Raw genomic sequence first — 26395 nt, 5'->3', positions numbered from 1 at the left:
ACCACTGACAGGTGAAGTGAATAACACTGATAATCTTGTTATCATGGCACCTGTCAGTGGGTGGGATATATTAGGCAGCAAGTGAATGTTTTGTCCTCAAAGTTGATGTGTTAGAAGCAGGAAAAATGGGCAAGCGTAAGGATCTGAGCGACGCTGACAAGGGCCAAATTGTGATGGCTAGACGACTGGGTCAGAGCATCTCCAAAACTGCAGCTCTTGTGGGGTGTTCCCGGTCTGCAGTGGTCAGTACCTATCAAAAGTGGTCCAAGGATGGAAAAGCGGTGAACCGGCGACAGGGTCATGGGCGGCCAAGGCTCACTGATGCACGTGGGGAGCGAAGGCTGGCCCGTGTGGTCCGATCCAACAGACGAGCTACTGTAGCTCAAATTGCTGAAAAAGTGAATGCTGGTTCTGATTGAAAGCTGTCAGAACACACAGTGCATCGCAGTTTGTTGCGTATGGGGCTGCGTAGCTGCAGACCAGTCAGGGTGCAACTTACAGGACTTAAAGGATCTGCTGCTAACGGCTTGGTGCCAGATACCACAGCACACCTTCAGAGGTCTAGTGGAGTCCATGCCTCGACGGACCAGGGCTGTTTTGTCGGCAAAAGGGGGACCTACACAATATTAGGAAGGTGGTCATAATGTTATGGCTGATCGGTGTATAGTGAATATTGCATTCCCAGATTCATTAACCTAATCTCCCAGGACACTCCTACTTTAATGAGTATGCTTGTTTCACTACCTCCCAACCTATATATTAACATGTATTTCACTCAAGCTACAGAAAATATTATTATTATCAATAATAATGATAATAACAACTAACATTATTATTATTATTATTAATAATAATAATAATAATAATAATAATAATAATAATAACAGGTGTCTGAATGTAAGGATTCATTTTAATATAAAAATGTTGGGGATAATAATAATCATCATCATAATATACCGGCCCGCCCTCATGCAACGCACTGACGTCCTGGTTTTACAATCATCCCTGTAATAAAATCCACCTGCTGTATCCACGCCAGCTCTACCGATCACTCGAGTACATTACCAGCGATTCTGCCGGTGCATTCTGGGAGTTGTAGTTCTACAAAGGGTCTCCAACACTTTAAGAGCGATACGTGAGATAAAGAAACACTACATCCCCTACAATGCATCTCAGGGATCACACTTGTTCTATGTCAATATAGGTCTGTGAGGTGCTCGAAAACTGTTAGACCCATTATTACCTGCTGGGGGAGTGAAGACCACAGACGAAATGAACTGATTATTATAATGGTATTTAAATACTGCTCCCAGCACGTTTACTTTATTCTAACAAGCGCTTACAAGAAGGGAAAACAACACCTTGCCGGTGAGATAGATCAGAGAAACAGTTTGAAGCGGGGCGCTGCGCCAGGATTATAGGATGGTGATCAGAGTGTTCATCGCCTCTTCCTCGGGCTCAGTAGCGGTGAGTACAATGATAACAATGTGCATTTTACATGTGCATTATCTCTTTCCTCTGGACAACTTTGTGAGTTGTATCAATGGATAGAGATGAACGCAAAGCTGTTCAGAGTCCTTTGGAAGACCCTGTATAAACAGACATTGGAAGCGGTGCTGCTACACTAGGCTAGTTGTTTCTGTAACTATGCATAATTACATTTATAGAAACATTATGCATTTTATGTTAGTTTATGGACAGTATTATGCACGTTTTATAACACTATTGCTAAATACAGAAATTCTAATAATCGAAGTATATGTTGTCTAATTGAATTGAGTATTTCAGTACGCAGGAATTTAAAACGGCAGGCTTGGAGGAAGCAGCACAGTACAGCCACAGATCATAGGCATGCGAAAAGTTGTTTCTGTCAAAACATGGAGTATATTTTGAGAAAGTGGGCTTTATAGACACAATGGTAAAAAAAAACTGTGCCCATACTTATGTTTTTTTTTTCATTTTGTATTATAAATTGTACAATATGTGAAACTGAAACTGATTCGGTGTATAGGAATAACAACGCTGTATTATATGATTTGTTTGTTGGTTGAATGGTTAATACTCTATGATAAAGACTGCTTTTGTTCATGTTGGAGATTTCTGACTCGTCTGGTATCTAATTAATACAGGGATATTCTGTGAGGGTTTTTTTCCCCCCCAAGTGTAAACATTTTACTGAGTTGTGAACCATTTCTACAAAAACGTCAATGTAGTAACCTATGCAGTATTTGAATTGCTACAGAACAACAACACAATACTTCATTTGAGCCTATATAGAGTCATAACAATGTCGAAACACCTTATCTAATGTTAGGAAGTGAAGGCCGTGCCCCTGAAGTCGGTTACCTTTTAATGTCAAATTTTTATTTGGGGCCAAGGTCCAAGGTAGTACAACCTACATTACTTGTTTACATACATATGTGGGACACGTTTGCAGTCCATATTTTTTCTTGCTTTTAAATGAACACACTAGACTATTAATCATTCTGCTTCAGATGCACCTGCATGCTTGTTTGACAAATAAAAGACATTCAAACTATTACAGGACAAAACGTGAGACAGCCCCCTTTAAGTCGCGTTTCCTCTGCCCTGCGGTTGTTCTACTTCATCTTCGCTGCAGTTTACTGTTTAGCTGGTGAGTTATGTAATTAAACTGGAGTGAAGAGCTGTGCAGGAGTTGATATTTGGTTTTGACAGAGCAAAAATGCAAATGTTCTATTTGCATATGATTTGCTTTGATCGTGTGTTTCACTGTATGAATTAATGTCAGAAAACAACCCAGGGTAAACGCAGAAATGGGTGTTTTGATTGATTCGATTCTCACCCCCAAAACAAACATTTTATTGTTAACAGGTACTAAATTTCACCTACAGCTCAATGCCAGGGGATATTGTATTCTTGCAGGACTGCTCTGCTATACTCCTGGCCAAAGACCTGACACAGACACAGCCGTGTTAGTCTTAAAGCCAATTACCCATGATTATTCTTCAAGACAATCCTAAAAATAAAAAAATTAGAGAGCTTTGACCAGAAAACTAGCTCCTAAAGCTATTTAATGTATTTGAATTGAGAAATAATATGTGTAGATAAAGAAAATATCAACTTGCTTTTTTGTTATGTCCTAGCTGTGTTCAATTCAAATTATTGCTTTGTAGTTATCAAATAATTCAATTGGTTTGTAAATTGGGGCAAAAAAGCTAGAGGGTTTGGCTGTTTGGCTACCAAAAGCAGCAACCTGGACACTGTGAGATCATTAGCAGTAAGCAAAAATGACCCCATCCCAGTTATTTATTAGGAAACAGGAACAAGGTTAACATTCCTATTAATCAAATGTTTCAGTTATTTGTTCTACAAATTAAAGACTGTTGAGAAACATTCTATAATTAAGGATGTTCCACTGTCAGTGAAGGTCATGTTTCAGCTCAACTCAGTACTATCCTGGATGAGACGGCACCACACCTTCACTTGGGCCCCACAGCCTTTTTATTAAGGCCAATAGCATCAATATAGATTCAACAAGAAGTACTGAACTACATTATTTACCCAATCATGAATATGCATCCAACATCTCACACTGCACATAAATCACAACTCGGAAACTATACCAAACAATTACTGCACAATCACATTTTTTTTTTTTTACTTACCCTTTCCTCAAAAAAAATATACAATACTGTTTATTAATGTAGTGTGTTTTTGCTATAATTAAATGTTACAATTTGCCACTGTCTTGAGCTGCTTATGTGTGGGAGCACAATATGTTCATGTATGTTAATGTTCATGGTAATGGGTGTTAAAAATGCTATAATATCTAGGATCTGTTTGATGAAAAAGGCACATATGCCAAACTGATAGTATCTTAGTAAGATACATCCCTTATATATAATCCTCTTCTGTCCATTCAACACTGTGGTGAAACAACTATATCACTGCTGTTCATAGCTACATAATAGCCTACATTTTATTCCAAAATGCTGGAAAGGGGGAGTTTAATTAACTTGTATGAGTACTCTGCTGGGAGATTAGAACATTGTGCTTCTTCATTTAAATATGTAATGGGGGAGTGACAGCTCATGAAGCTAGAATGTTCAACTAAATTACAGCTCCCAAGTATCACAAATTGTTACACAACCTAATGTATACCTTCACTCTGTCCTTCTGTTTGATCTGCTTGGTCTAAATGGCTTTAGAAGGTTCTTCAATTAACACATTATCATGAGATGCTGCTTTTGCTGGATTAACATACAGGGAGTAAATGGCTGGTTTCCTTCCCCAGAAATAACTGCATTTTAATTTAATAATTGTGTGTCTGTTAATTAAGTGTTAAATAAGGTGACGCACAAAGGTGCTGGCCACAGTCAAGCATGGTTCTGGCCATCACAAGTCCTCTGTCGTACGTTCTATAGGACGCTTGTCTACAGAGTGGATTAACTGGCCGAGCCTTCCCCTTCCCAATCCTCATAAGTACATCAGTAAATGTTGACTTCAGAGAGACACTGCTGAGAAGCTTCAGTAATTACACATTAATATGGATGTTTGACTTTGCCCATCTAAAATATAATTTTATATTTGATATTTGAAGAGTATGTTGTGCAAACTAGATTCAAGTTGTTTAACTTTTAAGGTTTTTAATTTGTAGCAGTAATAGGAAAAGGAGATGTTTTTCCAGAAAGATTTTTGAAACATAAAATATTTAGAATAATGGCTATTTCATAAAATATTTAACACCTGAACTAGTTTGTCTTTTTTTGTTTTAACTAGTAAGCATTGCCTTATTTATAACAATATACTGTGTTTAAAAGCATTTCCCTGAAATTAAGGTGTCATATTATTTCAGAACAAAGCTGAGACAAGTGGAATTAATTGTTCTCAAACTTAATTAGATTGCTGCTGTTAGTCCTTTGTAAACTCAGACGCTCATTACCCATTTTTCATGAATGTCATTATTTTACCAGTTATCCACAGGAAGCTTTTCAAGCACCTTTAATGTAACTGTCCTGCATTAGTTAACAATACACTGATTTAAAAAATAACTTTTGTTTTGCTCAGTATTGTGATTTACACTTACAAAGACTACTTGTCCAAGAATCTCTTCTTTAACTTTTAGTTAAGCCTTTTTCAGCTATGGGTTTATTAATTTTAGATGTGCTCTTCTTTTCACCTTCCTTTGAACTTGTGAAATTGCTGATTCATAGCTTGTTTTAATACTCTGATATCTGCTTTTTGTGATTCCTCACACCATGACAGCACTTTCTTTGAACCACCCGAACGAATGGTGAAAGATTTCAAAATCTAATGTATATTTGTTATTTGAGTCAGACATACATTTGCATTTGGCTATAACCCTTCCCCCCTGCCCCTCACACTTTTAAATTGATCAACTATAAAATAAAATAAAATAAATATAATGAATAAACAAACAAGGTATTTTGATTTAGGCTGACAATCGAAAGCATGAAGCACAAAACTGAGTACTTAAACTTAAACTTAAATTGTAAATGTGTGTCTGAAGTTAGTTAAGTCTGAATCCAGAAAACATTTTACGAACAACTGAAATGATTGGCAAAGCAGGGATGGCACCATTATACAGGCATCTGTGAACAAGGAGCTATTTTAATAAGAGATACACAGTTCCCAGGAGACAAACACTCCCAGAAGCACAAGAACACCCCCTGCCCCCCTTTCTAAGAGGGTCTTAAATTTGATTAAACATATTTTAAATAATAAGCAAATAGTTCAGTTTTTGTCAAGGTCAGCTATTTTTTTACAAACAATGTGATAACAGAAAGCCTGTACATTTCCTTTTAGAAAATTGATGTAATTCAGATGCTGAACAATGAAGTCTTTGTGTCCTCTAAGAACAGCTAAATCAAATTAGTTCATTGTTGTGTATATGTACATTGTTTTATATAGAACAGTGTGGAATCTTTCATACAGTGGGAACTATTTAGTTTGATGCTGTGCCAAAGGAGCAAGGCTCGGTTGAGTGAGCTGACACATATTTCTGTGGAGAACTTGAAATATTCTCCTGAATGGGAGAGATTGAGAAACTGTAAGCGTAATTTTCTCTTAGTATCATTATCGAAGGTTGATCAGTATAAAAATGTATTGTAGGACAGCAGTAAGTATTTAAACAACAGGGGTTCAAAGCGTGGGGATTATTTTGTAAACTTTGTTTGTCACCTTGATTAAAGGCCAAGTAAATGAGTAATAATACAAATATATTAGATTATTGATAGTATTCTATTGATGATTCTTCTCGAAAGGAGGAATTTGGGTATTGAAGGTTATTCTTACAAATATTCCCCGGTTTCTGTTTACAGCTCAACCAAGAGAATACACTCAGATATCTTAAATGCTTCATGTCCAATACACCAATTTATGAATTCCCACTGTCCCACGTGTGTCACACTTTCAGCTATTCTGATTTCAGCCGATCAAGTGGAGTTCAATCCATTCTCTTGATTTACGTGAAGTATTCAGAATGGTGCTTTTATTTGTATAAAAGCAGTGAGGTTTTTTCTCTAGGTTTAAAACATGTATGCTTCTCCATGTGACAGCTTTGGGCTGTATATTCTGGGACTGTTTGATTCAGTCAGGTTTTCACAGGAGAACAAAGGCAAATGTGATCAGTGAATGCATATGAGGAGATATCTGTGGCCATTCATGTCAATTAGGAACAGAGTGTGCAATTTAAATTATATCCAGTGAAACTAATTTCTCTTGCTACTGTGATAATGGAAAAGGCATTCAGGTACTGTTTTACCAATGATTGCAGCAAAAATAAATCCTATATTCCAGTGGTGAACCAATTCTCTTAAGGTTTTTGAGAATATTAGGATTGATTTTTTTTTTTTTTTTTCCCTCATTGCTGTGTCTCAAGTTCCTTATTCATATTTAGCAACATGAAAAACCCTCATTGGGGTCATTTGCATTTTTCTTCAGAATATCTTCATGAAGATATTTTTGAGTGATCTACATACATGTAAAGACTAATGTATATTAAAGTATATTGCAGCATCCAATAGTTGGCTTTGTTTATTTGTTTTGTTCTTCTGTGTGTTTATTTTATAGTGCAGTGGTGTCATTTTGCATAAAACTGACTTTTTCTTTTTAACCATCTTGAAATGATGTCATTCCCCAAGGGTCTTAAAAGGGAATGGGATACCAGAGAAAAATAGTCTTGCAGGGAATAATCCATCTGATTGTTCCTGTTGTTTTGCATTAAGCTGCACATCTTATAGAAAAGGCACTGGGTAGTTTCTAGTACTCGACTTAAATCATTTTTAATGGCAGTGATAACATGGTGTTGCTTTACAGTTTAATGAGGTGTAATGGGCCCTTGTCAATACGAGAGTGGATTATGTGCCTGCTAATAGCACCATCAAACTTGTATGTAACCTATGTGGCTAAACCAGTAAACTTTGAGCTAAAAGAGGAGTAAACTATGCTGTCTCCTGTGTTCTTAAAACAAACAATAAATGCTCAGAATTCATTTTCAGATGTCTGTTTGATTTTATCTGAGCAGCAGACTGATAAGGTGACTTATGAACAACTTAAAATTGAAGTCTTAGACCAGGTCCTGGTAGCAAAGAATACTGGGTTGTAAGTGTTGTGTTGAACAACAAGATATGTATTCATCCAGTGGTATCTGTTCAGAATCTGTGCTAATTTGATTGTAACAAATTTTGAAGTTGTGGTAAACCTTGTTGAAGAATTCAGTAAAACAAACCTTGTGGGGTCTGTTTTTCTTTTTATTAGTTTAAACCTTCCCCAGGTCACTGTGTACGATGGCATGTACTTCTTGCACACTTTTATTTTAATTAGTATTATATGATATTAAATTACTGTATATTCTATACAAAGTGAAGACTAGATTTTTCACCCAGGGGATTGGCTTTGTGCCATAGGCCTTACGTATTGTTTGTTTTGGAAAACAGTTTTCAGTTTTCAATGTGTAGTCTAGCATCCATATTCAAGGTTGTTTATGACAAAGCTCTGCATAGGCTCTTATTACAAGATGGTGTTCAGTGCTGTTGATGGCAGTCACAATGACCTAGCTGTCTTGGGTTCCATCCAGCATTTGTGCTTCTGCTGATTTAAATTCTATAGTGTGTTTGTACAAATCGGGATAAAATACTCAAAAGCTGAATTAATGTTAGTAAGTACAACATTAAAGTGGAACAAACATACTAATTTATAAACACTTGCACAATTGGCTGGCTTCACCGTTCTCTGTGCTGTTACCTCAGCTGATCAGATAAGGTTCACCAGTGGGAGGTACATTGTGAATTGAGTCATAAATTCTTGCTGCATCATGAGGGATTTCAGTTCCAGCAAGGCCTTACTCTGGCAACCATCTGTTTATGAAGCTATTACTTGTACTTGGGGGTGTATGATAATACACTAAAGAGTTGGCATGTGAAGTATAATCACTCAAGATAATATGTTAGGAGATTCTTTGAGTTTTGCATAGGCGGCACTGAGACGCATCACGGCAGCTATTGAAATCAGCTGCAGTAGCTCCATTTTCACAGAACATTTGATCCAATAAAAACTAAAAAACATTACCTTTCAGTAATATAGGTACTATAGGGGCCCATGACATGTAGAATGCCATGAAGAATGAGGGTGGGAGATGAACGCCCACCACCAGGGCTGCAGGTAACATTCCCGAACAGCACCATGAGGGTGGCGCCTGTTGTGGAAACAGAAACTGTGGTCGAGGGCAGGTGTTTACAGCTTATCGAGCAGAAGTGGATGCATGAATACTATACTTAACAGGGACAGGATTGCTTAATTTCTTATTACTTTAAAAGTCTGAGCATACTTTCCATCGCTATATTGCTAGTGGTTTCCAATGGATAATAAATATGTAAAAGCTGTAACTCCATTTGCTGTGCAAAATACTTCTCTGCGCATAAAACCACAATTATTAAAAAAAAAAAAAAGTTGAATCCATTTATCTAATTATACAATATTAAAACCAAAACTTAGGGATTAAAGACTTGCAATTATAGAAAATAATTAGAAATGTTTTACTTTAATCTAATCTGCAACACAAGGGAATTCCTCTTAAATCCAAATACCTTGGTTCAGTTCTAAAACAAGCCTGAGCATGGCAATACCACTGATCTGGACCGGCCAAGGCAGCATTAAAGAACTATTATTTTGTCTCTTTATCTCTGCTGCTGACATGTTTTTAAATTATTAATTAGAAGTGTAAATTAATTTCAAAATTATATGACTGCATGTACGAAGATGCAGCTGCCATTGGTCACTTTGGAAGATGGGGAAATCACGCTTGAAGGTGGGGTTGAGTAGATACAACATATAAAAGAGAATGTCAATCTGGACTTTGTATTAGCTTTGCCTTACTGTAGCAATTGTACTTGTGCACTGTGCTCTGTATTATGACCCTCTATAATAAATTGCACTTAATTGGAAATGTGTAAATTCTTACAATAATTCTAATTCTTACTAGAAGTATTGGTCATGTTTGCTCACTATTAGTTCTTGCTGTAAAAAAACCCAAAACATTAATTTATGAATTACTTAAAAGTGTGGAAAAGGAATGATTGTGGTATATTTTCACAAACAATAAGCTCAATGTCATTTGCACACTTTGGAAAGACATGTATCAATTTTCAGTGGGGATTTTCCACAGAGAGAAATATTGGCCATGGAGGTAGATGGTAAGTGTATTTGAAGACTCATGAGGAGGATAATATAACCCAATTGATCATCGCAGTAGTGCTGAACACTGTGGCAGAGTTTGCTTGTCATATTATGTTAGGTAAAATCACATTCAGGAAGCAATCTATCAATAAAAAAAGACCTTCATTAGAACTGCCTGCCCTTGTTCGGTTACTTATCAGGCCTGATCCTAATTATTTCTGTCACACTGTAAAACCTCACGTGCGTTTATGAAGAGGATATTATTTTATTTTCAGCCAGAATGATTCGCCCTTGAATTTCAAGACATTCTGAAGTGATTTAGTGGAAGCATGATACTGTTGTGTTTTGAAATGTATATTTTTAGAACAAACTTAAAAAGGGTAACTGCTCTCCCTTGAGGAAAGCATTGTGGATTCTGATGAATTCAAGACTCCTCTATCCACTCAGAGTTATCCTTAAGATTTCTGTAGCCTTGCCCCTGATCTCTCCCACTATGGTCGACAAACTCTTCAGGCCCCAACCATGCTTCACACCTCCCCACCATCAAACTATACCTATGGTCAGACAGATGTGCCAATGGCAATATAACAGTGCATGCTAGTTGTAGCTGCAATGTAAGGCAGTGGTCATTCTGGCTCTGTGCATTGAATGTTCCAGATTTGGGGCTTCTTGTCAACACAAAATGTCCTGTTATATCAGTCACATTTAAAAATGTTGTCTTTCCCTGTCAACAGCAATAAACCTGCTCTCTGCCAGCTCAGGGCAAAGTGTATTCCTGGGTACTTGGACACATATCTGTTTACATTCTGTAGTAAATGCTAAATAGTTTGAAGCTCATGCTGCATTGTTCAAAAACAGAAGTATTTGTGCTAGCTTATCTTTCAGGATACAATCATGTAGCAGAAAAGAAAACGACAAGCGGTAATCCTCAAGAATTAAGTATTAAAAATGCTTTAATGATAAGAGACAAATCCTTATAAGGCAACTCTTAAGAGACAAAGTATTTTGCCTTTCTGTGAATTGAAGGTCAACATAAAAAATAACATTAAAATAAAGTTAGAAATAGTTTCTTGCTGAAGGTAGAAATTGGTGTTATTTTGTATGACTTCAATGTGTGCGTTTTCTTTGGCGGCAGACAGTGCTATCCAGATCATTTATAATGGGTCATTCTTATAGACTGAATCTCTGTATCTGTCCTTGCAGATCAAGAAGAGGCAGCAGGATGTTGTGGGGTTCCTGGAAGCCAACAGGATCGTCTTCGAGGAGGTGGATATAACCATGCAGGAGGAGAAGAGACTGTGGATGTACAAGAACATGCCAGAGGAGAAACTTCCAGAGAAAGGGAACCCACTCCCACCTCAGATATTTAATGGTGAACAGTACTGTGGGGTGAGTAAACTAAATCACTAAATAACAAAATACATCCAAACATAAATGCATACAGTTTTGTACAGCAGCTTGGTAAGTATGGTGTAAACAGATGAAAGGAAGGAAATGTGTTCTCTTCTGTCATGCTGCAGTATGTTTCACCACAGCCGATAATTTATAGATGTTCCCAGCTCTGGGCTGAGCCATATGCCAGGTCTAAATAGGTTTAGGCTTGAAGCTAAACCCTTCTGTCTGACAGCGGGTTAGCAGCAGAACTTAGTGGCTATGTGAACCCCAAATCCATTAAGAAATTAGAAATGGGCATCTTTAAAGGAATCCTTAAAGGACAAGAGTCAAGAATGCAAATATTCTATATTACTGAATCGCTATTAAGCCCTTAATGACTTAATTAAAATATCTTTATTTTTACTATTTCCTGGGACATTATTTTCTTAAACAGAAACTGTTTTACCTTTTCTAAAACCTAGCATTAAAGGCAGCTATTTCCAACCCCTTCCTCTTTATCTTCCAGCTATGTCAATATTAGTTTTTCTACTAACAGCTGCGAAGATGGCTGTGAGCTGTGCATTGTCATATCAATTAGACTGCCTCCCAGTATAACTGTGACAAATAGCATTTATCTAACATTGTAGTTGCACTTTACCGGGATGTATAATTAGGACCCATCTTTGGGGTTCTTTAGGGCTCTGTTAGAAGTGGTAAAATCTCCAACAGCAGAAATGACTTTAAGCGCTCGGCAGAGAGGCTCTGTACTGCCACAGCATGTTAAAGAGGCTCCTTTCAGAGTAGCGCTGAAAAAGAGTGCCAACGCCTCAGAGTCTCTTGGACCTTTAATACTAAGTGAAATTGATGACTTGTTCAAATGTACTGCTGAACAACACAAACATACACGTGAAGGGGCCCAAACTCTCCTGATGCCAAGACAGAGGCATTACTACAAAAGATTGTTGTGCAAAGGGGGCCAACCTCATTAAGTGGAAAAATTGAATAAGTGAATTAAGAAACTTTCCAAAATTAAGAAGTAATGTGTGTGTGTGTATGTATGTATGTGTATATATATATATATATATATATATATATATATAGAATGTGTGAATTATCCATTCTGTTTATAAAATAGTTTGCAGCAAATCATCTGCTAGACTATTTCAGTGCGCTGAATTAGTTTGTTAAATGCAGCTCTGTGCTGAAGCTGCGCTGAGTAAGTGCGTTGCATTGTAATCCTAATCTGATGATTGCCACACTGTCATCTGCACTGCTGCCGTGTCCAGGGTGTCAGCACTTCAATGATTAACCTTCTGTTAACCCCTGCCGGGATGAGCTTCAACGGTCATGTTTTCACTCTGCCTTTGGAAAACAAAATGCCTATTTACATCATAATTGAGTTTGTCTTTAAAGAAAGGCATTTCATAAAATTCCCCACTGTGACTGATACAGACAAATCCAAAAAATACGAATTGCAAAAGTATGGATTAATAGTTTACAAATGCTTATATGAAGCAGCTCTAGGTCTATCTATGTTGTAACTTCTCTGTTTATCCCTACGCTGCCTTCAGACCCATCTTTGGTAAAGCATCTTAGTCCAATGGTTTAAATTTTTTTTCCTTATAGGATTAACGAAGAAGGTCTTGTGCCTAAATGTGTGTAATCTGGAAATATTCAATATACTGTATCAGTGTAGAATTTAAACTGAGATGGAAGGGATTCTGTGATCCTTTATACCAATTCAATTGTTTTATTCATTTTTAGATAGTAAGCTTTGGTGTTTTTGCTAGTTGTTTTTTTTAAGTGTTGTTTAGACCTTAAGTGTTATATTATTAAAGCATTCCTACCAGTAAAATTTAACATCTGCAGTGAGAGGACCTTGCACAATATCATATTCCTGCTCCTTATTTACTCTTCGAAGCCTTCAGTTATTCATCTGTATAGCTTGCTTCATTTTTCTTCAGATTTTTGAAATGCAACTGAAACCAGGTGGACTTTTCCCATTACATCTTTATCCTGGCATGCCAGGGGGCTTATCTGTACATAATGCAGTGAAATCCAAAAGTGAACATTTAAATGGATTACCTTTCAGAGCACTTTGACAGCCAGGAGACCTTGTTACATTACATGCCATAAAGTGAAATGTCTTAAAGTAAATGTCATGTTTAAAGTGGCAGAATTGGGCAGATTAAGGCAAGACCTGTATCAATGTAACAGTAATAAGCCTGTACAGAAAACACTGACAACAGTTCTTCAGATGTTTCAAATTCATATAGGAGTTCAGGGCTAGACCAAATCCAAACTTTGCCCTAAATGGGAAATGTAAAGTTATTGTGTTATCATGTAAAAAACAGCTTGTTGTGGAAACACCATTTGTAGAAGAAAGTGGCTTCTGGCGATAAATTAAAACATGGTAGGAGACAGGTTCGCAGGATGTCAATTTTTTTTTCAGAATTTCTGTTAAAGTGTACATCAAATGTTGAACCCAGTTATATTGTGTTGAAAATCTGATAATAACACTTAGTTGATTTGATAATGTGTTGTTGTGGGCAGGACAAATCTGGTGATCCACTATACAGAAAGTTATGTCACAACACATCCTGAAAGTTGAAGTTTTAAATTTTAAGTCTTTTAAAAGTTGTTTATATGATATAATCAATCTGCAAGAGTGGTATACTTCTTACTTATGTACTATAACAACATGTAAAGATGCATAAAACCATCATTTTGGGAACAATGCACGTTTCCATTTTAAGGTCCATCTCTTTAAAGAAGATCCAGAACTCTTGCATACAGTACAAACAGTCATACTGTACAGGTGAAACCTTGGTATGTTTATGTACTCAAGCCTGAAATCTTGTTTGATTGAAGATTAAAAAATATATAATGATAATCAGGTGGCAAGACAGGGGTTAATTTCCCCCCTTTGTCTCGGTGTTGTAGAAACACCACTTTTTGTTATAATTGTCAGTTGTGGCTGCCAGATTCTGTTTAAACTGGTCTGTCCAAGCTTGGTGTCAGGAAAAAGACCATTTGTAGATTAGTTGCCAAATTAGAATCAACAATTTATTTATAGATTTGGAGAGGAACATTTGTATGTATGTACTTGTAAACATAATGATAATTTTTCTGAGCCATTATCATATAGCATGTAGCTTGTTGAGAACAAATATAAACTCTGAGGTATGATGTTCCTCAGGAAAGAGTATTGACTGACATTTTATCCAATATGTAATTTCAGGATTATGAGGATTTCTTCCAATCAAAGGAGAATAACACTGTGTTTTCATTTCTTGGATTTAATTCCACGCCTTCGGTGAAGGTAAATGTATTAACCCTGTAGTTGAACTGACTAATGAATTCTTCACTGTTTCTCTGCATGATCTGTTATGTAGTGAGCTGCTAGCATTTTGGCCTCCTTCAGAACGAAGTGTGCTCTGTGAAAGTATTATTATTAATAATAGAAGAAGTAATGCTTGACAGATCTTGCAGTCCCTCTGGTTATGGTTATAATCTATGTGAGATTATACAATGGTTCTGAACTGATTGTGAGGGTCATTTTAAGGTTAAGCTAACATTAAAAATGATTGCAGAGCAAAATCTGACAGCACTTAATTTAGACCTTGACATCTTCATTGCAGAACATTTATCCTGAACCAGTGGATATATATATATATATTTTTTTTTTTGCAGAAGTACGTTTTACTACAGAGTGAAGTGGATGGTTTTCTAGACTTGTGAACATTACATTATTTTACACATTTCCATGATAAAGTTTTATTTGATTTATGAGAGAGAAATGATAAGAGAGCTGATATGAAATTCACTCTAGTACTGACGCATCCCAGCAGTCTATGTGCTTTGAACGACACCTCATATTACTAAAAATGCAGTATAAATGAGTTAATACAGCTCTCTGTGTTTTGAAAAATATATGTAGTTTGAGACTATTTTATACCTTTTGGATTTGTTTTTTTCTTTTCTATGACATCAAGACACATACAGTATCTTTCACAAAGCCAAAGTCTGATTTCTTTAAAAGGAAAAAGGTTTTGTGCATCTAACTGTACTATCTCTTATATATTTATTTAAGATATTAAATATATAAAACATCTGTGGTTTGTATTGTATGTATTAATCTAACTAAAACAAACCTTCTTTAATTCTAAAACTAATGATCTTTGTAATTTTGTGACTGAACAGGACACTGTTCTGGCAGAAAATACCCAAGCCCTTCTCCTACTTGTGTAAACTGATTGCTTAGAAAGATTTTGGCAAAATACTGAATGAAAATTATCTCAATGAACTACCTAAATAGCATACAGTAGCTCTTTATTTTGTGATTTCATTTTTTTTTTTTTTTTACAAAAGATCAACCCACAATAGTAAATTAAAATTTAATCTGATGTGACGAATCAGGACACCGTGTTCAGGAGTCATTGGCTGTGTTTACAGGCAACTTTCAGTCATGCAGAATGTCAATGTTACTGTTTTTGTACAGATGGGCGTGCTGTATGTGAAAGAGAAGAAACTTAACTTGCTCTGAACAGTGTCCACGTCCTCCGTAATTACGTTTGAAAACATGGATTTGAAACATAATGACTACTGCAGATTATACGTTTTCTTTAATTTTATTTAAGGTTCACTGGATGTTTTTAATATTGCTCTGGTTTATGTGATTTTTGTAATGATATTTTCATTGCGCAACTTGAAGTGCATTCTAAGAGCAACCTGTATGGCTGCGGTAGAGCTTGGATGGCAATGCAGCCTGTAAACAATACAGCAAGCCCCTCTGGACAAAAATGGGAAGGACATGTCAATATAGCATCGCTGTTGTAATTTGGCCTTACCCATTACATTTGTCAGTTAAAGATGGCTGAAACTTGCATGAAAACACACCCAATGATATCTTCATAATAATTGTTAGCTTTCAGGTTGAAAAAACACCCATCCTACTGCATAAAGTTGAAAAGTTCCAAATGAATTTTGATGCATCTGAATGGAATTGATCAATTAACTGATACTGTCTTTATTTTTGCAGGATTCTGAATCTTAGGTGTTTAAATCCTGGAATTGGAGACCTTTTCATGTCCTGCATTATAACACTTCCTCCACCTGATCTTTCAACATGCCACTGCTGCTTTGCCAAATGTCGCTGCATCATTTTGCCTGCCAGGAGCCCCAGTGAGCCAGAGCTTTGCCATGAATGTTGGTCTTTAGATGTCTGTGAACTTATTCATATAAAATAGGGCCTCTCTTTTTGCTGATACTTTGAATGCTAATGCTTTTGAATCATGCCTTATTGGGGATCTGGTTTTGTGTGGAAAATTTATATTGTGATGGGGATTTTCATTATTTAGGGTTTTAAATTAAGGCGATACAGAAAATCCAGGGGTTCGTCAGCTGAAGGCAACTATGACTAGAGGTGAGCCCATTCTGCTTTTGCAAACTGACCAACTTCACAATCTTTTGTACTGCAAAGTGAAACTGTCACAATTTATATACGCAGGGAAAATACTAAATGGGCAATGAAAATTCACTTCTATGCATATTTGATACCTTGTTTGGTTGTTTTGGGTGAAATATGGGTTTTGGTCTCCACTGGCATGTGAATAGCATTATGTAGGTCAAAATGCTTTCATCCCTTCATTAAAATTACAAGTCTTTACGGTTGCCAAAAGTTGTATCATATTATAAGCATGCTATTACTGACTACAATAATTTTCTATATGCATATTGTGAGTTGCTTCTAACTCCCTTGAACAGTATGTTTTTGTAAAAATAAGTTATCTTTTTTTTTTATAATGGAAAAGGAAAATCAAGAGTAATTCACAATAGATTAAAAAACAAACTGACAGTACATAAACTGAAGTATATCAACAAGCAGACACCAGATTCATCTAATTAATCTCACTGTGTTCCCATCCCATTGTTTTATTCTCCTATTAGATTTTCACGGATGAATGAATCATCTGGTGACGTTTACACATTTAAGGGGCACTGAGCTTTTCTTGTATATCGTATATGATAAGAGCATGCTGAAGCTAAGATCAACACTACTTTCACAGTTTATACAGATTGGTTGCTAAGTGGGTCTGCTGACTCTCTCTAAACAGAAGAAATACTAATTTCCTTCCAACCTAGTAGGATTTTACTCCATTTCTGATCCAGGTCTTGAAGATGTCCTGTAGACATTGTTTACAGTTCTAACATCCAGCAGTACACGTAACCGAGCCCCTAAAAAGACACATAGTTTAATGTGTTGTTTGGTTTCCATTGATAGACTAAAGTATTTCCTTTGAACAAAAAAAAGGAAATGTGGTTCTAGTTCCAGCATTGTGATAAAAACTGGACATTGTTCATGAAGTTTAGGAGGAAACAGAGGCAGAAACTGTCTCACTTTGACCATGCAATTAGTACCAGAGTGCAGAACAGTCCCACTGCAGCAAGGCTCCATAGTAAACAACAAAGAAAGGCATGATGGGATATAACAAGACATGAGAGACTAAGCATTGTCGGGGTGGGGGGGTGACTGGCCTTTCTTTTTCCATGCTAGCAGCGATTTATTAAATTATGTTTAACTACCAGCGATAAGAGTCTGCAGCATATTGGATTTTAACATCTTTAAATGTCCAAGATGTTTTTATACTTTGATTAATTTTGACAAAGTTAGCTCCTATATATTGTCTTGTCACTGACTGTGTCATAAAAATCTTAATTTCTCCTTTATGTTTGAAGAGTACGCTGGAGCAGTAACAGTTTTTTAGGTTTATGTGAGGCCTGTGAGACCAAACCAAAGACCAGACACTGATTTAACCACACTGTGTACGTTTTAACAAATATTCTGATGTATATGCCCTCTTATTTTATACATTAACAAATGTAGCTAACAAAATAGGGAAAGTAAAATATAACATACAGTATATATTTATTATAGAGAGTATAATATGCAATGTATTACGTTTTGTTCATGTGAAATATAATACACAGTTTACTGATGCAAGGCAATCTAGCCAGACACTGCTGCAACACACAATTGTCTGAATCTTCAATGTTGTGTAGTGGTTTGTGTAAAATGTAGCATGTAGACTACAGCCAGTATGTTTTGTTTTTTAACAGTGCAGGTATACTGTACGTGATGAATATACAAATATATATAATTTTGTTTTTTAATGTTTATGGTGGAAATGTTTTGTGTGCCTTACATATTGTGTAATCATGTCTAAAGTACAGTGATGATGTAATATTTTAATCAGCATTGAGCATTGTGCCACTAAGGTTGTGTGGGAAATCTGACTGCCAATGTCTGGGGATGTGTGACCTAAAAAACTGCAGGTTGAATCTTTTGTATTAAAAAGTGCTAAATGATTGATGAAAATGTGTAGCACAGATCACAGCCTTTATGGCAACAATGGATGTATGTACAATTTCTGTGTGTGTGAAAGTTCTGATCTAAATGTTCTATCAGCAATATTAGAAATAAACCTAGGAATATTGTCTAATAATAAGAATGTATATAAACAGTTATTTGTTCTTTTAAACTTTTTTGTGTTGGCTGGAGTTGCTTTAAGTCTCCCCAGTGCATTTGCTTCACTATAAAGGAAATTCATTGGACAGGAGTCACTTTGCAACACACCTGAGAAGAGTTGTATTTTTACACAGGAGGGGTAAAAAGCTATTTATATTCAGTCATTAAGCACTGGGATTTGAGGTGCTCAACATCAGCACATATCTTAACAAGCAAACCTGTTCTGTGTTGTCTAATTATATTGTCTGAATCACTCACATTATTTAACCAGGTGATGTATACTTAAGCATGGGGATGTGGCTCTCCCTGTGGTGCAATATCCTCTCCTACTCTTGCGCATGTATTTTGCTCTGGGGCAGTACAGTAGAGATTTAAGTGTTTTCTCATTTCATTGGTCAATGTAAAACTCAAGGAGCCCTTGTATTTGTTTAAAAATAAGTATTGGATGCATTTCCTTAATATCAAGGACATTTCACAAATAGTTTCTGTGAAGCATTGACGTCCTATCCAGAATACTCGAATCCGGAAGATGATGGCTCAGGTTAAATGATATACATTTTACCTGTGTAGACTGTGATGTGGGTCCAAGGAGAGCCATATTTCGGTTTTTCCAGCAGGTCTGGACCTCTGGGTGAAGTGGTAGGGTGTGTTTGATTCCATGGGTCGAGCAATTCACCTTCTCCAGCGTTAAAATATACATGCTATCTACACATCTCTATATTTATGTTTCCGTCTATCTACAATGTGCTGGTATGTAAGTCACGATAGTTGAGGTAGTCATGGCTTCATTATGATGGTTATGGCTAGTTAGTCTTAAATCATTTTGGGTTCATGTTTGAATAAGAATGGAAGAAAAATCAACACAACAAAACTTAAGGTCCCAAACTGGAATTGTTAAATGAATACCTTTACCTAAAACACTAAACACTCTACAGTTGTCTAGCCATCCCACCTTGAAAGAAGTAATGACACTAACTTTGACATGACTTTTTATCAGCATGTAATCACAGCTGTCACACAAGCCTGTTTATCTCTCTATGATTACATTTGTCTGAACGAAAAGAAAGCACTGACAGGATTATGAAACCTAACTGCAAAAACATTTTGAACCAGAATTGCAAATGAACAATAAGCTGTAAAAACCCTTTCCTTTTGACAGGAATATTCCCCTGAATAGTGGCTAAAGGAGCAGTGAGATCTGAATACAATGAATCTGAGACATTTTTAAAATGTACATTCTTAATCACATCAATTGATTTGCAATAAACTGGACTGCCTGGGAGTATTATGGGACCTGCTGGAATACAATACTTCTGTTTAAGAGATTTGTCTTCTGCTTTGAAGGCTTTTCTCTTGAGAAAAAAGAATAGGCTGATACTTATCCACACCAAGGGAAAGATTTTCCTTCTGCTTCAACGGTATCACTCCTGAGGTGTTAGGCACTGGGTACAGCAGAATGAGGGTAAAACAGAGGGTAGATGAAGACAGCTGTCACTGTTTCCACTCCTGCATTATTAATAAGAGTGTCTGCAGTGGTGCAGCCACTTTGGAGAATGAGCTTATCTTTCCAGTCATGGTTGGTATATGTTCAATGGAAAGTAAATGCTGTGTGCTGTCAATGCAATTCCAAAAGGGTTAATGATGCATCTTATGTTCAGTCTTCTGCACATCAGGGAGCTCGATATTTATGCTTACGTAGCTTTTGTGGAATTTCTTAAAGCAACAGCCTAATTGATAGGATAGTGATTAATCAGGAGACTGGTTTGGAACCTGGTGTGTCTATTCATCGTCTGACTTCCTTTTCACACAGACTACTTACAAATGCAAAATGACAGTATGGGTGAACATCCCTTGTGACAATTTCCAGCATTCAAGGAGTGTTGCAGTGCCAGTTTTAAAAGATGGTTATGTTTTGGGCCCCAAGACATGCTACAGTGAGGGAAAAAATCTTTTGATCCCCTGCTGATTTTGTACGTTTGCCCACTGACAAAGAAAGAAATGATCAGTCTATAATTTTAATGGTAGGTGTATTTTAACAGTGAGAGACAGAATAACAACAACAACATCCAGAAAAACGCATTTCAAAAAAGTTATAAATTGATTTGCATGTTAATGAGTGAAATAAGTATTTGATCCCCTATCAATCAGCAAGATTTCTGGCTCCCAGGTGTCTTTTATACAGGTAACGAGCTGAGATTAGGAGCACTCTCTTAAAGGGAGTGCTCCTAATCTCAGCTCGTTACCTGTATAAAAGACACCTGTCCACAGAAGCAATCAATCAATCAGATTCCAAACTCTCCACCATGGCCAAGACCAAAGAGCTGTCCAAGGATGTCAGGGACAAGATTGTAGACCTACACAAGGCTGGAATGGGCTACAAGACCATCGCCAAGCAGCTTGGTGAGAAGGTAACAACAGTTGGTGCGATTATTCGCAAATGGAAGAAACACAAAATAACTGTCAGTCTCCCTCGGTCTGGGGCTCCATGCAAGATCTCACCTCGTGGAGTTTCAATGATCATGAGAACGGTGAGGAATCAGCCCAGAACTACACGGGAGGATCTTGTTAATGATCTCAAGGCAGCTGGGACCATAGCCACCAAGAAAACAATTGGTAACACACTACGCCGTGAAGGACTGAAATCCTGCAGCGCCCGCAAGGTCCCCCTGCTCAAGAAAGCACATGTACAGGCCCGTCTGAAGTTTGCCAATGAACATCTGAATGATTCAAAGGAGAACTGGGTGAAAGTGTTGTGGTCAGATGAGACCAAAATCGAGCTCTTTGGCATCAACTCAACACACCGTGTTTGGAGGAGGAGGAATGACCCCAAGAACACCATCCCCACCGTCAAACATGGAGGTGGAAACATTATGCTTTGGGGGTGTTTTTCTGCTAAGGGGACAGGACAACTGCACCGCATCAAAGGGACGATGGACGGGGCCATGTACCGTCAAATCTTGGGTGAGAACCTCCTTCCCTCAGCCAGGGCATTGAAAATGGGTCGTGGATGGGTATTCCAGCATGACAATGACCCAAAACACACAGCCAAGGCAACAAAGGAGTGGCTCAAGAAGAAGCACATTAAGGTCCTGGAGTGGCCTAGCCAGTCTCCAGACCTTAATCCCATAGAAAATCTGTGGAGGGAGCTGAAGGTTCGAGTTGCCAAACGTCAGCCTCGAAACCTTAATGACTTGGAGAGGATCTGCAAAGAGGAGTGGGACAAAATCCCTCCTGAGATATGTGCAAACCTGGTGGCCAACTACAAGAAACGTCTGACCTCTGTGATTGCCAACAAGGGTTTTGCCACCAAGTACTAAGTCGAAGGGGTCAAATACTTATTTCCCTCTTAAACATGCAAATCAATTTATAACTTTTTTGAAATGCATTTTTCTGGATTTTTTTGTTGTTATTCTGACTCTCACTGTTAAAATACACCTACCATTAAAATTATAGACTGATCAGTGGGCAAACGTTCAAAATCAGCAGGGGATCAAATACTTTTTTCCCTCACTGTATATCAGATACCTTTTACTAGGGAGGAAGAGTATACAATGCTATATTTGATTGAGAACACCAAATTTTCTTACTGTGGAAACAGCATGTCAAGTGTGCATCGTGCATAGTCCAGAGATGTGAGCAACGGGCATGAAATGGCTATGTGAAAACAATTAACCACTAGGTGGCAGTATACTCATTGGTGTGCACTAGAACCTGAGTACCTCTCATAAAACATTCCTGCCAGTGAGGTAACAATATTGTGTTCCCCTGGAGTGAAGGACCAGGATGTGTCCCAAATGAATGACATCTCTGCCTGGGCTCAAAGGTGCGGTCTGAACATGCCATAGCACCCATTCCCAGCGACGTGCTAATGTGTCATAATGTATATTGATTCAGTTTTCCATCAGAACAGTGCTCTAACTGAACAGGTATAGTAATGTAGTGCCATTTATACATCCAAACCCACACCGCTATTCCCATGCACCAGGGAATTTAATGTAAATTTTATGTGTTGTTTCAGAGAAATTAATCTGAGGTGATTCCCAGAGTATAACCACCCTGCATTTTCTTTGTCCTATGAAATCAAATCTGCTGCACTGCACAGCTCTGAACCGGTTTCATATTCTTGCTTTCCTGTGCTTTTGATATAACATGATGAAACTGTCTTGGCTGTCTCCTCTTGTTTCAGAGCATCCATCCTGGTTTGCCTTTCAGGGGATCAGCTGTACTGAAGTCAGCTCACGTTAAAGTCTTCGTGCTTCATTTTCCTTTTTTTTTGTTGTTGTTGTTTTTCTGGGTACAGTTGAAGTGCGCATGAACTGTGCATGACGCATAACTCTGAAAATGTTTGCCCACAGAGTCTCAAAAGCATGATGTCTCTGTATGATGCATGATGGCTCGCCCACACCTCCCCCCCAAGCCTGCACATCCTGCCAGGAGTGACCAACACAGGACAAGGTGAGAGTCACAATACAGCACTCCCCGGTTGTCCTCTCTGGTTGTGAATGAATTTACATTGTGTTTTACTTTCCCTGGGGGCAAGCATGAACAGACTGGGAGAAGAGGTTTTAAAAGATTAATTGGGCCAGTATTTCTCTTAATCCTCCTCCCTGTGGGTTTCAAGGAGGAATGCTGCCTGTTAGTTTGGTTTTGCATTGTGTCAAATACATAATTTAGTAAAGAAAAGGACATCCAAGCTACATTTGGAGGTGTTTAATTGTGAGTTTATTACTGTTTGCTCGGTACTGCTTTATCGGTATGTAGAACTATTTTTAATTTGATTTGATTTCTGATTTCCTGTTATGTAAGTATTATCAAGTGACTTCAAATATCAATTGAATAAGCAAGGGGTGAAGATTGATTAACCTTAAGAGGCTTTTGCTGTGTAAACTGAACAAAAATGCAGCATCAAATCAGTATGAAGGAAACGTTACCTACATAGTTAATGCACTCATAGAATAAACTAGAATTTACTCCAGGAAATGTAGAAAGTCTGTTTCATCTTAACCTATTCAATTATCTATTTTCAGTGAAAGCAATTTCACTCAGTGCTGCCACCTTCTGTTTGCAAGTTAGTTTTTTTTAAATGTACCCTCCCTTACAAAAGATACTGCTAGGATAAATAAGTCTGTAAAACAAAACAAAAAAATCTTTTTTATTCTGAATTAATGTATTTACTTAGATGTCTCTACTGTTTTTAATCGAGATTGAATTGAAGTCAGATTGAATTTTCTTCACCTCTGCAATAGCTCTCTATTGTACAGGTTATGCAGTAAAATATTTACATACTTGGCAATTGAAAGTATATTTTAATGTGGGACATTGATGACTTAAGAACATTTATGGACAACTCAGATTTATGGACAAATCTTTTTAGTCAAATCCTTAATGTATCCTTAGTAGCACAACTTATTATATTGCTTCCATTGTTTTACAAAATCAGACTTTCTTACTTTATCTTTTTCAAAAGGAGCTAATCTGGTTTTCTTCTTTGAATTAAAAGTCCTAATAAAAATGTACATTTAATGCTATTTGTACCCCCAATATCAGTTCTGAAGCACATATCTATCTGGAGATTTCTACAGATGCACCTTACTGAAATTTGTGTATTTAAAAAAGTGAAAACGATGGTGTTGATTAGAATGATTTCTTCCTGCTGTGTATGAAGGCTATAGACACTGCAGTCCTTTACAATCTGACACTGGCGAAGCATCCGTTAGAAACAGCTGTATGGTTGTGTTTAGAGGACTTCTTCACACTGACTCGATGGGATTGTAATTGATTTCCTCAGTTTAGCTAATTGATAGCCTGTCTGAGTGTTTTTATTTTCGAAAATATATTTCAAAAGAACATTGAATATTTGAAATGTTAAAAAAAACATAAAAATGTTAGATCTAATACTAAACTAAGCCTCTATATATTAAAATGACCATTACACCAAATATGAACCAGAAAATAATTGTATCATGTGATACCACACCCCTCCTCACCCCTGTCTCATTCCAGAATGAAGTGGGAGAAATCACAGAAGTCCTTCAGATAAAACCACTTCCCGCCCTCCACCAACTTCTTTGAGTTGCAGAATGCACCATTATTCTGACAGCCCTCACAAAGATACAACCCTGGGGAGAGAGAAGGTCATGACTTTAGCCGTTTTGATTGGTCAGCCTGCCACCTGTCGTGAGAGATTAAGTAAGGGAATCTGGCCGATAGAGCTGCTCACTTAACAGGGAGGGAGAACAGGACAGTTGTGGTCAATAGTCGGAGTGGTCAGAATGTCTATATTTGTGCAGCTGTTGTGAATAACTTGGAATCCTAGTAATTTCATTAAATTGTCTTCTTCACAGTAAACAACCAAAATAGTATTAATAAGTAAACATTGTTCAGCACAATGAAAAAAATAAAAACATGTTTATTATATCAAACTGAATGTTAGTTCAATGTATTTAATTCATATTTTTCCTTTTTGGCTTAATGTATTAGTCAAAGGTAGTATTTTTTTGAGGGGTGCTCACATCTGAAGTTTCTTGCTGTGGGGCAAGTTTATGAATGTTTCCTCTTTAAAAATGCATCCACTTTTCCATCCTCCACTGCTTGAAAAAATAAAGGATAGTCCTGCAAAAGTTAACAAAGAACATTTAAATTAGAAATTAATTTATATGACAAAAGAAGATAAAACATACATATGGACACACCCTACTTTATATTTAGAAACTTCAACTTCAATGGTGTGTGTGTAATTATCAATCAATGTTAGAAACCCATTGACATTTATTTTAAAAAGGCTTTTTAAAGTATACTGTAATGCTTATTTCTATTGTACTACCCAACTATCATCAAACATAAAATAATACAGTTTCTACTAGAAATGCTGAAACAAAAATCACTTTTTGAGACAATAAGATACAGGTGTGCATAACAGGGTGTGAGAGTCATGGCCTTATAATTTCGAGAACACCCAAACCAGAAATACAGGTCTTTCTTATTTTTATCTTTATTTTTCAATCAGTTCTGATTACAGTTGATACGATACAGTATATGTAAACCAGGAAAGGACAAAACTTCTAAATAAATTGTTTAAATGAACTATTAAAATGAGAACGTTTATAGGAAATTAACTATAAATGAAAATATTTAATCATGTAAAACGTAACCCTTATATTTTGAATATATACTGAAAATAGTGTGTGAGAAATCTTACTTACTCCACAATAGATTTCCCCATTAAAGATCTGTGGTGGCATTGCAGTAGGATTGCCAGTCTTTTGGCGCATTTCTTCTTTGAAACTTGCACTGAGAGAAATATCAATGAGTTTGTACTTGATTTTCATGGAGTCCAGGTACTGAAGGAGTTCAGTTTGTTGGTGTTTTACCTTAGAAGCAGAAAAAAAGACAAAACTCAATTTTCAGGGGAAACATGTAAAGCAAACAGTTGGGTTCCTTTAACTAGTACAGACACATTCTCCTTTTTGTAAACACAGCAATTTTAAAACACTCCTCTTCTCCTGGTTATTACATGTTTTACTTCATTGCTTCCAGTTGCAAAGTTGGCAACTTTGTCTATAATCACACAATGTTTCTTATTAGACTCCAAAGCAAAACATGTGTAAAATGAAATACCTCTCTGGAGCCACTGACACTGGTGTAGTAGATAGAAAGAGCCATGGCTGCACTAAAACAGAACAAGTAAGTATCAAGGAAAACTACTTGTAAGTAGTAGAACAGGTTAAAATATGTATGGGATGGTAAACACCCATCCTGATGGCTGGCCACTCCTCGCACTGCCTCCTGCAGTCTAAACACACATGATGTATACTC

The 26395-nt window shown here is 36.9% G+C and overlaps 2 protein-coding genes across 3 annotated transcripts; one reads left to right on the top strand and one right to left on the bottom strand.

Moving 5' to 3' along the window:
* The first annotated feature begins 1209 nt into the window (after window positions 1-1209).
* sh3bgrl2 (SH3 domain binding glutamate-rich protein like 2) lies at window positions 1210-23464 on the top strand. 2 transcript variants are annotated; one of them, XM_066700293.1, is made up of 4 exons: window positions 1221-1467; window positions 10882-11067; window positions 14294-14374; window positions 16094-18593. In XM_066700293.1, exons 1-4 carry the CDS (start codon window positions 1423-1425, stop codon window positions 16106-16108), a joined length of 327 nt encoding a protein of 108 aa, XP_066556390.1. In that variant the 5' UTR covers window positions 1221-1422; the 3' UTR covers window positions 16109-18593. The 2 variants fall into 2 exon arrangements, with proteins under 2 accessions (XP_066556393.1, XP_066556390.1); XM_066700296.1 differs by lacking the exons at window positions 14294-14374; window positions 16094-18593 and adding an exon at window positions 22936-23464 and having other exon boundaries at window positions 1210-1467.
* Window positions 23465-23866: 402 nt separating this feature from the next.
* On the bottom strand, window positions 23867-26347 carry LOC136747376 (SH3 domain-binding glutamic acid-rich-like protein 3). The gene is made up of 4 exons (XM_066700297.1): window positions 26198-26347; window positions 25783-25950; window positions 25093-25192; window positions 23867-24699 (listed from the first exon to the last, which is right to left on the bottom strand). Exons 1-3 carry the CDS (start codon window positions 26240-26242, stop codon window positions 25121-25123), a joined length of 285 nt encoding a protein of 94 aa, XP_066556394.1. The 5' UTR covers window positions 26243-26347; the 3' UTR covers window positions 23867-24699; window positions 25093-25120.
* Between the last annotated feature and the right edge of the window lie 48 nt (window positions 26348-26395).

This window comes from Amia ocellicauda, chromosome 1 (assembly GCF_036373705.1).
Source record: "Amia ocellicauda isolate fAmiCal2 chromosome 1, fAmiCal2.hap1, whole genome shotgun sequence".
NCBI lineage: Eukaryota > Metazoa > Chordata > Actinopteri > Amiiformes > Amiidae > Amia > Amia ocellicauda.
This window is presented reverse-complemented; position numbering and strand designations above follow the sequence as displayed.

Coding starts and splice junctions, on each gene's coding strand:
- sh3bgrl2 (XM_066700293.1), top strand. CDS start 1,423: ATGGTGATCAGAGTGTTCATCGCCTCTTCCTCGGGCTCAGTAGCG. Junction 1,468..10,881: donor CTTCCTCGGGCTCAGTAGCG/GTGAGTACAATG, acceptor CTGTCCTTGCAG/ATCAAGAAGAGGCAGCAGGA. Junction 11,068..14,293: donor ATGGTGAACAGTACTGTGGG/GTGAGTAAACTA, acceptor ATGTAATTTCAG/GATTATGAGGATTTCTTCCA.
- LOC136747376 (XM_066700297.1), bottom strand. CDS start 26,242: ATGGCTCTTTCTATCTACTACACCAGTGTCAGTGGCTCCAGAGAG. Junction 25,951..26,197: donor GTGTCAGTGGCTCCAGAGAG/GTATTTCATTTT, acceptor TCTGCTTCTAAG/GTAAAACACCAACAAACTGA. Junction 25,193..25,782: donor ATGGGGAAATCTATTGTGGA/GTAAGTAAGATT, acceptor TAACTTTTGCAG/GACTATCCTTTATTTTTTCA.